Source organism: Plecotus auritus (assembly GCF_963455305.1).
Source record: "Plecotus auritus genome assembly, chromosome: 2".
Lineage (NCBI taxonomy): Eukaryota > Metazoa > Chordata > Mammalia > Chiroptera > Vespertilionidae > Plecotus > Plecotus auritus.
In genome coordinates this window covers 139640935-139655936 of record NC_137771.1, presented here as the reverse complement: position 1 = coordinate 139655936, position 15002 = coordinate 139640935, and the positions used below count along the sequence as shown (strand labels likewise).

The following is a 15002-nucleotide window of genomic DNA, read 5'->3' as shown; positions in this document are numbered from 1 at the left end:
ATCACAATACCAGATATCAAGCTGTATTACAAAGCCACTGTTCTCGAAACTCTCTGGTACTGGCACAAGAACAGACATATAGACCAATGGGACAGAACAGAGAACCCAGAAATTAAACCAAGCCATTATGCTCAATTAATGTTTTACGAAGGAGGCAAGAGCATACAATGAAGTGAAGACAGTCCCTTCAATAAATGGTGCTGGGAAAATTGGTCAGATACATGCAAAAAAATGAAACTAGACCACCAAGTTACACCATACACAAAAATAAACTCAAAAATGGTTAAAGGATTTAAAAAGACGGGAAACCATAAAAATCCTACAAGACTGCATAGGCAGCAAAATATTAGACAAATGTCTTAGCGATATATTTACCGATACAGCTCCTAGGGCAATGGAAACTAAAGAGAAAATAAACAAATGGACTACATCAAAATAAAAAGCTTCTGCACAGCAAAAGAAACCTCAACAAAACAACAAGAAAGCCCACTGCATGGGAGAACATATTTGCCAATGCTATCTCAGATAACGGTTTAATCTCCAAAATTTACAGGGAACTCATACAATTTAACAAAAGGAAGATAAACAATCCAATCAAAAAATGGGCATAGGACCTAAATAGACACTTTTCGAAAGAGGACATACAGAAGGCTGAGAGACATATGAAAACATGCTCAAAATCACTAATCATCCGAGAGATGCAAATTAAAATGACAATGAGGTACCATCTCACACCTGTCGGAATGGCTGTCATCAACAAAGCAACAAATCAATGAACAAGTGCTGGCGAGGATGTGGAGAAAAAGGAACCCTCATGCACTGCTGGTGGGAATGCAAACTGGTGCAGCCACTGTGGAAAACAGTATGGAGTTTCCTCAACAAGTTAAAAGTGGAACTCCCATTTGACCCAGTAATCTCACTTCTAGGACTATATCCCAAGAAACCAGAAACACCAGTCAGAAAGGATATATGCACCCTTATGTTCATAGCAGCACAATTACAATAGCTAAGATTTGGAAACAGCCTAAGGGCCCATCAGCAGATGAGTGGAATAAAAAACTATGGTATATCTACACAATGGAATACTACGCTGCTGTAAAAAAGAAGGAATTCTTACCATTTGCAACAGCATGGGTGGACCTGGAGAACATTATGCTAAGCAAAATAAGCCAGTTGGAGAAAGATAAATATCACATGATCTCACTCACATGTGGGATATAATGAACAACATAAACTGATGAACAAAAATAGATCCAGAGACTTAGAAACACTGAACAGACTGTCCAACCTCAGAGAAAAGGAGGGGTGGTGTGGGGGGTAAGAGAGCAACCAAAGGACTTGTATGCATGGATATTAGCATAACTAATGGACAAGGACACTGGGGCAGTGGGTGCTTGTCCTGGGGGGTGGGAGTGGTGGTGTGGGGGTCAATCAGGGAAAAGGTGACATATGTAATATTTTAAACAATAAAAGAAAACAGGAAAAAAAAAACAGGAAAAAAATAGTTACAAATATTAAGTGGCAACATCTGGATTTGCTAACTGGACTTTTGACAACTCTTTTTACCTCATTGACACACATTCCAGAACATCCTGCTCTAACATACAGTCTCCCTTTAAAAGCTATTTCTTGGATAAAATTGTGACCAGAGACAGATTTTCTTTCTATTAGTTAGTTATAGTTATTTTCTTTGCTATTAGAATGAAAATGAAAACCAGTTATAGTGGATGATAACAAATTGTCAGGATAAATACTTTTAAATTAACAGTGATTAAATATAATCTTTCAAAGCTACTTGAGAAGTTCAGGGATTGGATAAATAACTTCCTAATAAAGCAACTGAGATTTCAAGTACATATGAACATTGCTCAAATCATGTGAACTTTTGATTTTAAAAAAGTCATACAATCTGTGTTTTAGGCAGCCAGCCAGCATCTTATAATTACACTAGAGGCCCAATGCGTAAAATTCGTGCAAGCTGCCCCGCCCTCGCAGCCCTGGCCTATCTGGAAGGAGGTCCTGAGGGTCGTTCGGCTGTCCAGTCTAATTAGCATACTACGCTTTTATTATTATAGAGTGTAGCCATCTTTATAGATTTATTTATGCAATCTCTCATATATTTTATGCAAATCCTCTCCTTCCTGAGCCATAAGAAGAAGAATATTCTAATAGTAAAGGTCAGGAATTTTTGAGTTATGTAATCATGGACAAGAGGATTAACCACTTATAGTTGTTTAAAGTTGTTGTAAGGATTAAATGAGATAATGTAAAAGACTTTAGGTCAATGCTAACTGTATCAAGATGACTTAGGTCAGCAACTATTACTGAGGAAGCAGGATAGAAATGTGAGCTTCCCATCTTTGAGCTTTGGCATCCTTTGGCTTGGTGTGAATGTTCTAGAATTTCAGGGTCCTCATAGTTCTTTTAATTTGTATATTATTGCAACTTTTTTAAAAAATATATTTTATTGATTTTTCACAGAGAGGAAGGGAGATGGATAGAGTTAGAAACATCGATGAGAGAGAGACATCGATCAGCTGCCTCCTGCACACCCTCCACTGGGGATGTGCCCGCAACCAAGGTACATGCCCTTGACCGGAATCATACCCGGGACCCCTCAGTCCCCAGGCCGACGCTCTAGCCACTGAGCCAAACCGGTTAGGGCTATTGCAACTTTTTTATGGCAGATGACAATAAAGTCCCTTGAGGAAGGGTTGCCCTTTTTAAATTTAGGTATGGTGCTATATTTACAAGATTAAAGAATCAGAATTCTGGGCTATATCACAGTTATTAACAGTGAGATAATACTTTTGGAGATACTATAATATGATGTAAACAGTTTATTATAAAATAGCCTGACCTGTTTTTGAGGGCAGAGAATCTTTTCTTTCTAAATATTTGCATTTGTTTAATTTCACAATTATTTGTGCATATTGCTATTCTCCAAGGACTTATATTTAATTTAACTCTAGAGGAATGAAACACATTTAAAAATAAATAATATATATATAAGGATAAGTTTTTATATTTACTGTGTTTGATACTAAAATTTTTCTGTTGGGCAAAAATGAGAATACAAAATATTTCTGTTGAATAAGTATATTTTGCTCTTGAAAGATGCAGTGAAGATGGCACAAGTTAGCAATCAGTGGCTATTTCTTTCTTAATGTGTAGGTGCTTTAGTTAACACCATATTTCCTCCCCTAGCTCATGATCTCATGCGTACCCTTTAGGAGAAGCCAGCGGGAAAAGAGTGGAAATATCCATCAGGCGCATGTCTGCTCTATTAATGGTAGCGGTATTAAAGGTAAGAAATGAAGTTGAGACAATAATTCAATAGATCCTGGAAGCCTCCAAACTGTCCCTGTTTGCTGGTGTTCCATACAGTTGTGGCTTTAAGCTCCTGTAAAGGTTCTGAATAACTGTCAGGACAATGGATGGTTCTGCTTTTGTTCAGCTTATTGCTCATACTGTGCATATGTACTATGGCTCCACACCACGGTGTGATGGCCGAAAGGCATCATTAATGTGTTAAATGATGTGGAATGCTTCAGGCACACTATGACATATCACTACAGAGTGATAGTCCCAGATGCACAGGTATCTGCCTCGATTACAAATCAAGAGGGAAGAAGCTAAATTACTACACAAGTACAATGCACCGGGAAAATCATAATGTATGTAGCCACTTGAAATCTCTGGGCCTGATTCAGACCTCACTTGTTTGTTGAGAGAAATAAAACGTTAAGGCTTTAATTCCTAGGGTTAATTAATCACAAAAGTAAAAGAAGGGGGAGAGTCATCTAAGTACATTATTAGAGTCTTATCTCTACTGTTTCACAGTTGATTTTCATTATGTGTTAATATTCTGATTTGCTACACTGATGCTACCAACATCTTCCTTCACATTCAGAGAAATAATCTATAATAATAAAAGTGTAATATGCTAATTAGATCAGACAGCTGAACAACCTTCCAGATGTCCTTCTGGACAACCTTCCAGAATGACCAGTGGGCGAAGGGGTGGGGCCAGCGAGCCTGTGCCGCCAAGACAGCCATGGCGGTCCTGGCGCCTGCCCCCCTTCGGTGAGGCAGTGGAAGAGGCAGCGGTGTGGGCCCGGTCCCAGTCCCGCCACCGCCCCTTGTGCAGAGGCCACAGGAGAGGCAGCACCAGGATTGGGCCCGCACCACCGCCCCGACCCGGCACTGCCCCTTCCACAGAGGCAGTGGCAGAGGCCGCAGTGAAGCCAGGTCCCTGCGTTGCCCCTCTGCAGAGGCAGCGGGAGAGGGGACCTCGTGATCCTGGTCCTGGCACCATGTCTTCAGCAGAGACGGTGGGGGGACAGGGGGCAGCACAATCCCAGAACCTCCACAGAGGCGGTATGAGGCACGACCGTGGCCCCTCAACCTCCTATGTGCCCCCCTCTGGCCAGCCCGGCCCCAGATCACACCCCCACACCAGTGGGCAGGGGTCAGGGCCAGCTCTAAAGAGCAGTGAGCCTGGCTTCTGGTTGAGCGGCACTCCCCCCTGCCGCGCCCCCCAACTCAGCCAGAAGCCAGGCTCATGGCTGGTGAGCACAACTGAACTGGCGTGAGCCTCTCCCACCTCCGCAGCAGGCTGGCAGTAAGAAGCAAGGGTCCAGACTGCAAGAGGAATGTCTGAGTGCCAGCTTAGGCCTGATCCCTGGGGGGTCCTGGATTGTGAGAGGGCACAGGCCCGGCTGAGGGACCCCTCCCTTGAGTACATGTATTTTGTGCACCAGGCCTCTAGTCATATGTATTTTTCTGACATCTGCTTTTCTTCCAGGGAACATAATTACATGGCAGCACATGTTTCTATAGAGACTACACCAATATATGTTCGTGGTTTAAGAGCAGATCCAGCTTCACATCTTTTCTACATTTATTTATTTATTTATTTATTTATTTATTTATTTACTTACTTATTTATTTATTGTTAATCCTCACATGAGAATATTTTTTTCCATTGCTTTTCAGAGAGAATGGGAGGGAGGGAGGGAGTATGGAAAGGGTAGGGAGGAGAAGAGAGAGAGAGAAACATTGATGTGAGAGAAACACATGGACTGGTTGCCTCCCACACTGGTCCAGACCTGGGCAGGGCAAACCCACAGCACAGGTACTTGCCCCTGACCGGAAATCCAACCCAGGGCACTTCAGTGCCCTGGGCAACACTCTAACCATTTAGCAATGCTGGTCAGGGCTCTACCTTTATTTTTAAACTAGAGGCCTGGTGCAAGAAATTCATGCATGGGTAGGGTCCCTTGGCTTGGCCAGCGATCAGGGCCAATCAGGGCCTTCTGGCTGCAGGCCGGGGCCTCCCTTCTCTGGCTGCTGAATGCTGGCCAGGGCCTCCTTTCCCTGGCTGCTGAATGCCGGCCAGGGCCTGCCTTTGTTCTGCACTGCCCCTTGGTGATCAGCATATATCATAGCAAGTGACCGAACTCCCAGTCTCCCAATTGAACTCTCAAGGGGACACTTTGCATATTACCCTTTTATATACATAGATGTTTCCTTCTTCAGAAATGGTCAAGATTGCATGGCTGTCTTTGACATGAGGTGTTGCTCTGTCATATCTATATATGTTATTTCTAAATTCCAACAGAACAACAAGGTGGATAGAAGAAATATATTTCAAAATCAGGAATATAAAATTATTTAGAAATATCTGTTTTATCAATGTAAAATAATAGAGTGTGTTCTAAAATTAACCAAAGAGCTCTGATAGTTTAGGATTTATTTTTAAAAATGTGCTATGTTTATTCAAGATTTATGAAAGATTTCTATTTCTTTTTCCATTAATGGATTCTGTTATTTTTTTCTGTGAAATAGCTGACCACAAAATCATAGATAAAAAAGCTTCTAAAATTGTTTATAAAAAAGTGAGTTGTTAAAGGTCCTCCCCAAATCATTGATTAATGAAATTTTTACAAGTAATGAAGTTTTGAATTATAGTCCCAGAATCACAAAAATTAAACAAAAAAGAAAAAAAATTATGATTGGGTTACTAGTTCAAACCTTTCACTTGATGGATGATAATTTGTGACCAGAAAAATAAAAAATAAAAGATTTGCCTTTGATCATCAAATTCAATGTATGAGAGAGGCCATTCAGTCTAAAGTTGAGGAAGGAATGTTTTTATTGTATCATGTAGGCTCTAAGATGCTATCTTTCTTTGAATAAATCAGTGATTCTTCAATAGGAAATCTAAATGAAAATAGATTGTATCCACTTTGTTTTAATTAACAGTATCTACTAGTTATTTTTCAACGGGGTGACAACTGTGAAATTCTTGGAGTAAGATCAAGCATCTTAGAAAGTCCTACCAATAAGAGTTGGTTCTCTTTCCCTTCATATTTTTGTATCTGACTTAATTCACAGCTAATGGTTAATTTATTCATTATTATAGATAGGAACTATATTTCTAATAGAATATGAAGGTAAACAGAATATCAATTTGTTTTTGCTATAGGGACACTAGTGGAATAACTAATAAAAGTTGACTAATATCTGAAGATGAGCTCATAGTATGAAACAATGTTAATGTCCTGATGTTGATAAATGTATTAAAGTTATGTAAAAGAGAGTGATTGTTTTCGGAAATACACACCGAATTATTTAGGAGAAAAAGTGGCATAATATCTGCAATTTATCCTCAAGTCGCTAATGAATAAATAATATCTAGATAGAGAAGATGGGGGAGAGAATGATAAAGTAAATGTAGTAAAATATTATCTTAAAAAATCTTGTTGAATTGTACATTATGTAATATGGTACTATTTTGTAACATTTTGCAACATTTTCATACATGTAAACAAATCATATGCATTCAGAACTCCAATAGGGTAAATTGAAAGAAGAGGGAAAGCTCCATTCACTCGAGGGAAGTATCAGAGTCAGGACAATCTTCATAGAGGAAAAAACAGTTATAAATGTAAAATATTAACTAAAAATTATATATAAGAATTATATTTATGGACTCAATTCCATGCTCTTTTCAAGATTAAGCATCTTAAAACAGAGATTAATTTAGGTTACTCCTCCACTGAATATGTGTATCTGTATTCAATATCTGACTATCTACCATGGAAGTTGCTTGGCCTTCCATGACTATTCTTACCTCTTACAGGAGTCCTCAAACTTTTTAAACAGGGGGCCAGTTCACTGTCCCTCAGACCATTGGAGGGCTGGACTATAGTTTAAAAAAAAACTATGAACAAATTCCTATGCGCACTGCAGCCCGGGACGAGTCGGCTGCTAAGCAGGACAGGCAGCGGCACCCAGGCCGGATAAATGTCCTCGGAGGGCCGCATGTGGCCTGCGGGCCGTAGTTTGAGGACGCCTGCTTAACAGATCTGTTTTCTCTTCTCAGCCTGGCCTTACTGTGACCTAAAGAATTTGGCTCTAATATTGTGATACATATACTTTCTTTCCTTCATACCTATCTACTTATTTTTATTCCTCAGAGTACATCTAAACTCTTCAAAGTTTTCCTAAAATCCTTAACTTCCACTTTTCTACCCATTTAATTACATAATGTCTTATGTAGGTTTATTTGATTTTTTTAAACGTCTATTCTTAGATTGTAAATTTATGTGTGGCTCAGGCATGTATTATGTGAAAATAAATAAAGGCATTTAAATATGTTGATCCATTAGCTCTTTTTACAAATATCTCAGTGGAAAGAAGATGCTGGTTGGTAGGATATTTTTATTTAAATGAATATATTTCAGCTCCAACTCTCTTTTATCTTGGCAACTCAACATAATTTAAAGAAGACTATTTATTATAAGTTATGGCATTATTTATTTATAAATGTTATAACTAGAAATTTAAAAATCTAACAATAAATGTGGAGAAAAAGGAAAGAGAATTCAAAACAATTAAAAAATCAGCAGCATGTAAGAACTTCTTAAAAATGGAAGACAAACCATACTTTATTCCTGATGTTAAAATCTGGTAAACTGGGGGAAATGGTGGTTTAGCTATAGGGAGGGGAAAAATAAGGAGAAAAAGTGGTTTGGGGAAGAACATATTTTAATTTTCAAATGATGAAAATTTCCATTAGACAATCTTTCAGTCATTCAGTAAACATTTGAGTGATTACAAGGAGCTAGAAGGCATTGTTCTAAGTCTGAGAAACAAATGTGCATATCAAATGAGGCCCTGTCCATATGAAATTTAACATAAAGACAAAAATAGGAAATTATGACTATTGTCAGAAGGGGCCTTGCTGGGCAGAAACCAAACTGCCTTATGAATGAGAGAACAAAAGGGGAAGTAAGAATTACTTTATTTAAACAATTAATTTTAGGTTGCAAATTTGGAGAAAAATAGGATGACATTTTGAAGATTCAAACAACTTAAAATGCACTCACACACTTAATGTGTGCTGTTATTGCTTCTGCTGTTATTTCATTATTTGTATCTTCCTCTAGATGAAGAAAAACCTATGTGACGTAAGAGGCAAAGATTCTAGAAGGAGAGGAGAGAGCACTTTCTTTACAGAGTCACAAATCAATGGAGGTTAGGGAGTGCAGAGGGGGGAAATTAGATCGAAAGAAGGGGAATGGAATAGCATTTTCTTTTCCCTCTTAAACTTTATGGTCTTAATAAATTAGGATGTAAAAGGAAACACACTTCTGTGTACCACTCCTTTTAATATTCCATTCATAGAACACTTCACTTATGGTCACCAAGTATGTGGGGATTTTTCCCACACCAAGCAATTCTGCAACACCAGATGGGTGTCCTACAACTACAATTCAATCAGTTCTGATACTGTCTATCTGATTCTCTTGACCCCCTTTCAGATGCCAATCTCAAGTCCAGGTTGTTATCTGTACTTTTTATCCACCAGGAATAAAACAAGGAGAGTTCCACAAACTTCTCCTCAGGTTCAATTAATTTGCTAGAGCAGTTCAGAGAACTCAAGAAAACATTTTACTTAAGAAATCATCAGTGTATTATAAAATAACTAGAGGCCCGGTGCATGAAATTTGTGCACAGGGGTGGGGGGTTCCCTCAGCCAAGCCTGCACCCTCTCCAATCTGGAACCCCTCGGGGGATGTCTGACTGCCAGTTTAGGCCCTGGGGATCAGACCTAAACCAGCAGTTGGACATCCCTCTCACAATCTGGGACTACTGGCTCCTAACTGCCCCCCCTGCCAGCCTGGTCGCCCCTTGCTGCTCCCCCCACCACCTTGGTCACCTCCAACGCTCCCCCCACCCTGCCAACCTGGTTGCCCCTCACTGCCCCTCCCTGCCGGCCTGGTCACCCCACGTAGCCTGCTGTTTGGTCATTTGGTCGCCCCTCACTAACCCCTCTGCTGGCCTGTCCATTCGGTTGCAATGGTCGCTTAGGTTTTTATTATTGTAGATACAACTTAGAAGACACAGATGGAAGAAATGCATGGCACAAGGTATGGGACAAGGGGCACAGAGGTTCCATGCTTCCTCTAGGCCTATCACATACCAGCATCTGTATTTACCAACCTAGAAGATTTCTGAACACCCTCCTTTGGGCTTTTCAGGAGGCTTCATTGCTTAAGCATTATTGATTGAATCATTGGCCAGAGTTGCTTGAACTCTAACTTCAGCCCTTTGCCCCTTCCAACAAGTGGGTAGGAGGTAGGGAGACTGAAAGTTTCAACCCTATAATTACAGGGTTTGGTTCCACTGACAACCAGCCCCTATCCTTGGGGGTTTTCCAGTCACTTCAATAACATAAATTCAGGTGTGTTTGAAAGAGATTGTTATGAATAACAAAATATACCTTAATTGCTCTGATCACTTAGGAAATTCCAAGAGTTTTCGGAACTCTGTGCCATAAACTAGCAAATATCGATTTATTACTATAAATTTGCTTCACAGAGAAAATAAATGATCTTTGGAAAATGAGGGAGTCAAAAATGAGATTGGGTTGAGGGAAGAGGAGAGGAGATAAGGAGGAGCTCTTACAGAAAACTCCTAGGAAATCCTGTGATGTATGACTGAGAAGCAAAAACCAAGTTTACTGTGGATGGCATAGGTCAGTGGTTGGCAAACTGTGGTTTGCTGCTCTGTTGACTAATGAGTTTGCCGACCACTGGAATAGGTTATAGTAGATTTTTTAAAACTATTTTTAATATTTTTATTGATTTTTTACAGAGAGGAAAGGAGAGGGAGAGAGAGTTAGAACCACTGATGAGAGAGAAACATCAATCAGCTGCCTCCTGCACACCTCCTACTGGAGATGGGCCCGACCAAGGTACATGCCCTTGACCGGAATTGAACCTGGGACCCTTGAGTCTGCAGGCTGATGCTCTATCCACTGAGCCAAACCGGTCAGGGCAGTTATAGTAGATTTTCCCAGCAAAGCTTCTGTCCGTCTTGAAGGCAGCATTTATTTTTGTAGCCACTTGCAGGAATCACAGGAGCATAGAATTGAAAGTGGGGTGGAGTTGGGAGACTTAAGTGAAAGTTTGATTTCATGATGAAATGCTGAAGAAGCTTCTCGAATCTCAGTTTCTTCAGCTGCAAAATGGGAGGGGGAGTAGACCTCAAAATGGAATACCCATAAATTCTCTGTGAGTGTCCGTACTCTAATCTGAGTTCATTATATGCTATAAGGTAAGCGGGGGGGGGGGGGGGGGGGGGAGAGCAGATTGTATGATGAGAATAAGCAGAGATGTATGTTCCACTAATGTTCTAGAATGACTGTTTCCAGAACTGAAAGGTAAATATACTCATTCAAGGAAGAAAACACAAAGTAGAAATTCATACCAAGTTATAACTTTATAGATTTTGTTTTGCAATCAGCAATTCTTTCTGCATGTGTTTGACTAATGAATTCACAAGTACCAACTTTATGTAGGGGCCATGCTTTTAATCTCACTGACTTACTTTGTGAAAGTTTAGAGAGCTGAGAACTAACATCAGACTTTACAGCATAATCCACGACAGAGTAGAAGGTGCCTTGTCATGTGCTTTTACGACATAATCAAGAGAAACAGTAACAAGCTCCTCTCACAAACTAGTTTAAAAGGGACACATTCACATTTCCCCTTATGTTCATGTCAAAGATAGACTAGGTGGAATTTAAACTTCACGGCATCATATCTGTCACAGGAGTATCTTTCTGGTAATATGGAGCTCATTTTTCAAGGCTACAAGTCCATTAACCTTCACAAGAACAAAAATAAAGCAAAACAAAGAAACACTCTCTGGAGAAATGGATTGCTTCTAATCTTGTTTATGGATCTTAACTGTGGGGTTTGAAAATGGAACAAAGACCTCTACCTCCCCAGGCAAACAAAAAAATACATACACTCAGAAATAAGTATAAAATGCCTAGAGATGCATATTGTAGACAAATTTGTGATTTAAAAAAAAAAAAAGGGGGGGGAGTTGGTTTAGGGAGAGTAACTGATATCATCCCTGTTGAAGCTCTGTCTTGCACTATGATTTGTAACTGGGAGGGCCAAAGCATCAACCCGTTTATTTTTAATATCTTAGCCTGCATTTGGTTACCACTTTACCTACATTCATTCATTGTACATACCTGGAAGAATTAATTTCTAGATAAATGCGTTGTCAGAAAGCCAGAGGCTGAAGATGAGGCAGAATATAAGGAGTTCTTGCTTGTTTGTCTGTGGTTCTGTTTGACTTAGGAGATAATTATAATACAAATTGATGCTCCCATTTTAAACAAGGTATTAAATCAGCATGAAATATAGGATTTGGGAAAGCCATTTGCCACATAATTGTAATTTCTTAAAATTCCTGAGTTCCTTGCATATGAGAAGCTACAATCATGTGATACATACCAGTAGCATTACTCTTTTCCCTCCTCTCATGGAAGATAGTTAAATAAAGTTAAGTAACAAATTTTTAAATATCATTAACTGAAGCAAAGCAAAAACTTATGTTTGTTGGTCTGAGATCTAACTTTAAGTGGGAAATTCCAGGAAGCAAGATTAAAATAATAAATCCATGAAGTTCCTTGAAAAGTCATGGTTACCAACAAATAAAGTTTATTTATCATCATGAAACCACTAAAAGTGTATGACTTTCATCAGCAGAGAGAATAGAAGCAAAGTAGGAATGCAAGAGGGGTTTGGAATCAGAAAGAGACACATGTGAGAATGTATCAGAGGTTATATTCAAAATATTTATCAACTAGAAGTTCAGGGACATAGGCCCCTCAAGAGGGAGGAGTTCCAGCACAGGGATCTAGAAACCTCTCTTATACCAGGATTTATACTTTTAGTTGCTGGATTATGGGGGGAGCGGGGAGGATGGTGTAGACCTGAAATACTGGGTTTAGGAGCCCACTCAGGGTACTGGAGGAATTAACCAGAAGAGAAGCATTTCTATACTAACCTGCAGAAGTAGTTAGAACTACTTCTAACCAATACAGAAGTGGTACAACATTTTAACAAGTGCTGACATGCTGAATATATTAGCCCTTGGGTGACACCTATTGATTGTTTGCCCTTGGTAGTTTAACCTTACTGAACCAGCCACGTGAGAGAAATGAAAGTGATGAGTTTTTCAGACGAGTTATTGGTTTGCTCTACAACCTCTTCCAGCTGATGGGGAACTAACCCATCTCTCCTCTCTCTTTTCCTCAGGCATCCAGTATGCATATCCCCAGAGCGAAGGCAAGTCCCACTGCAGAGCAGAGGGACTTCCAAAATTTCAGCCAGATGCAGAAAAGCAGCAGAGTTTGCATTCCGTCCCGACTTCCAGCTCAGGGGTTAACCCACCTGGGAGGTGACTCAAAAATCTGTAGTTATGCATTTCAGGGTGCATGCTGTCTCCTCCTTTCCCCCTTTTTTGGCTCCAATGTTTATTTGTGCATAAATGATACAATAATATCTTTGCATTGAACTTTTTGAAATGTATTCCTAATTATGATATCTAATAGCAACAATTATGCACATAAATATCTCTCAGTTTAACTGTGCACAAGTTTTGTTGGTTCAAAAGGAAACTTTAATATGTGTTTATCAATTTTCTACATTGAAGAAATGAGTGTCTTATCCCAAAGGAGTATCATTGGTATGTCTCTGTATACTCTGCAAAGTATAGCACTTCTATATGTTTCAGAGACTCACAACTAAAATCCCATACATAATTTTGAACATCACATTGTTAAAAAAACTATTAAAAAATCTCAGGAATTATCAGAGAACTAGAAAACATATAGAAGATTTAATGAGTGGTTGAAAGAGTAAGATGTGCTAGCAGTAAAGAGAAGAGAAATGTTGTGGATGTAAGATAAAGAAAGATGAGAAGTTTGTTTGCTTATTTCCTTTTTCCAATTCCACATCAAAGGGCCTTTGCCTGCCTTTGCTTGATTTAGTACTTTTTTAAAATTAGGAAAATATTGTCAGTGGAAAATAGTTGGTGAAATTTACCCTAAGAAATTTGTTTTTAGATCAGTGCTTCTAAATGTTCTTCACCAAGACCTCTTTTCACTATGCTTCTCCACAAATTTCATATTTTAATTTTTTAAATACAAATTATAGCTATTCAATAAAATTGTTTTTCCTTATTTTTAATTAATCAGAGAATTATAATGTCCTAAGCAAAATACTCAGATCTTTTGATGATCATAAAATAACTGAATAACAACATAAAAATCTGATATAATTGTAACTAAGGTAAATATATTTCAAATTTAAAAATATCCTACATAACCTTTTCACAGCTAAGTTTCAATGTCTAAATTCTTTGAAATATGAAAATGCTTCAGTCAGAACCACAAGTACTATCTCCAGAGCCCCAACTGTTTAAAGATTCCAAATTGGATAGCCCTGGATTAAATTAATTTAATATAATCTAACAAATATGATTCATTCTTCTTTGAAGATTGAATTATTCAATGTACCATAACTGTCCAAAGGTGACAGAAGAGGAAATCCTTTCAAATCTTTGTCTTCCACCCTTTCTTCCCCTCTCTGCTAAGACTCTTAATTGACTCTGAGATGCAGAAGTACTCACCGGCCTGATTAGTTGTGATGCTGACTGCAGCAAACTGTCGTGGTGGTGAGCTCAGTTCTGACACCCCGTTAATGGCATCGATTTCAAAGGTGTAGTTAGTATGTGCCAGGAGATCTGTCACTGTCACCGTGGTGTTGGTGAGTCCAAACTGTCGAGGGAGGAAGCGGACATTTGGGCTGCATGGCTCACACTGTTTTACATTCCACCCACATTTTTTACATATGATGTTGAAGGTAACATCTTTCCGGCCTCCTGTGTCCAGGGGCCAACTCCAGTCCAGGATAACCGAGGTCTCGTTTATATTAGAGATAACATTTCTTGGTGCAGATGGAGGTCCTGCAAAGTAGTTCAACAAAGATTAATGAGCCTCACTTCTGGTTTCTACTACAAGGGAAAGAGATTATTTACAATGGGACTGAAAGAGGTAAATAACCATCTTGTCTTTATTACATATTTTAATTTGTCCTTAGAGGATCCATGAGATTATAGACACATGGATTTAAGAGCACTGTTCTCTCCAAGCTATGGGTGAGGGAGATTTGACTCAAGTTTGAATATGCATTCAAAAGTCCAACAAAGGTATGTACCATTAAATTCAATGCCCTTGTGAATAGTTTTGAAAACTGTAGTGTTACTTATATAAATCTTAGTCCTCTTCCTGATGACCTATGACCAACATGTAGCAAGAGGGAATTGAAATGTAAAAATACAAATCCCATGTTTACAATCTCCCATATCCTGTCTAATAAAAAGCAAAATCTAAAACAAGATACAGAGAATTTTCGGGTCCTGTTGCAGTAAGTGCTTTATAAATTAAGTCATGTGATAAATGTTGCATTTGTGGTAAGCCAAGCACAGAGAGTGAAGCAGAGAGAGCTTTCAGTTTGCACATGGGTAGCACAAGTAAATGGGCCAAATGCTTAAAAAAAGAAAGAAAAAGAAAACCAAAAAAGCAAAAAACAACAACAACAACACAATAAAAAACAAAATAAAAC

General features: G+C 38.9%; 1 protein-coding gene across 1 annotated transcript in view; it reads right to left on the bottom strand.

Annotated features, from left to right (window-relative positions):
• The window catches only part of EPHA3 (EPH receptor A3), a 381007-nt gene that overhangs the window by 137296 nt on the left and 228709 nt on the right, over nucleotides 1–15002 (bottom strand). Inside the window, exon 5 of the mRNA XM_080655998.1 lies at nucleotides 14008–14343. Within this exon, the coding sequence (XP_080512124.1) occupies nucleotides 14008–14343 (336 nt within the window). The remainder of the gene's footprint in view (nucleotides 1–14007; nucleotides 14344–15002) is intronic.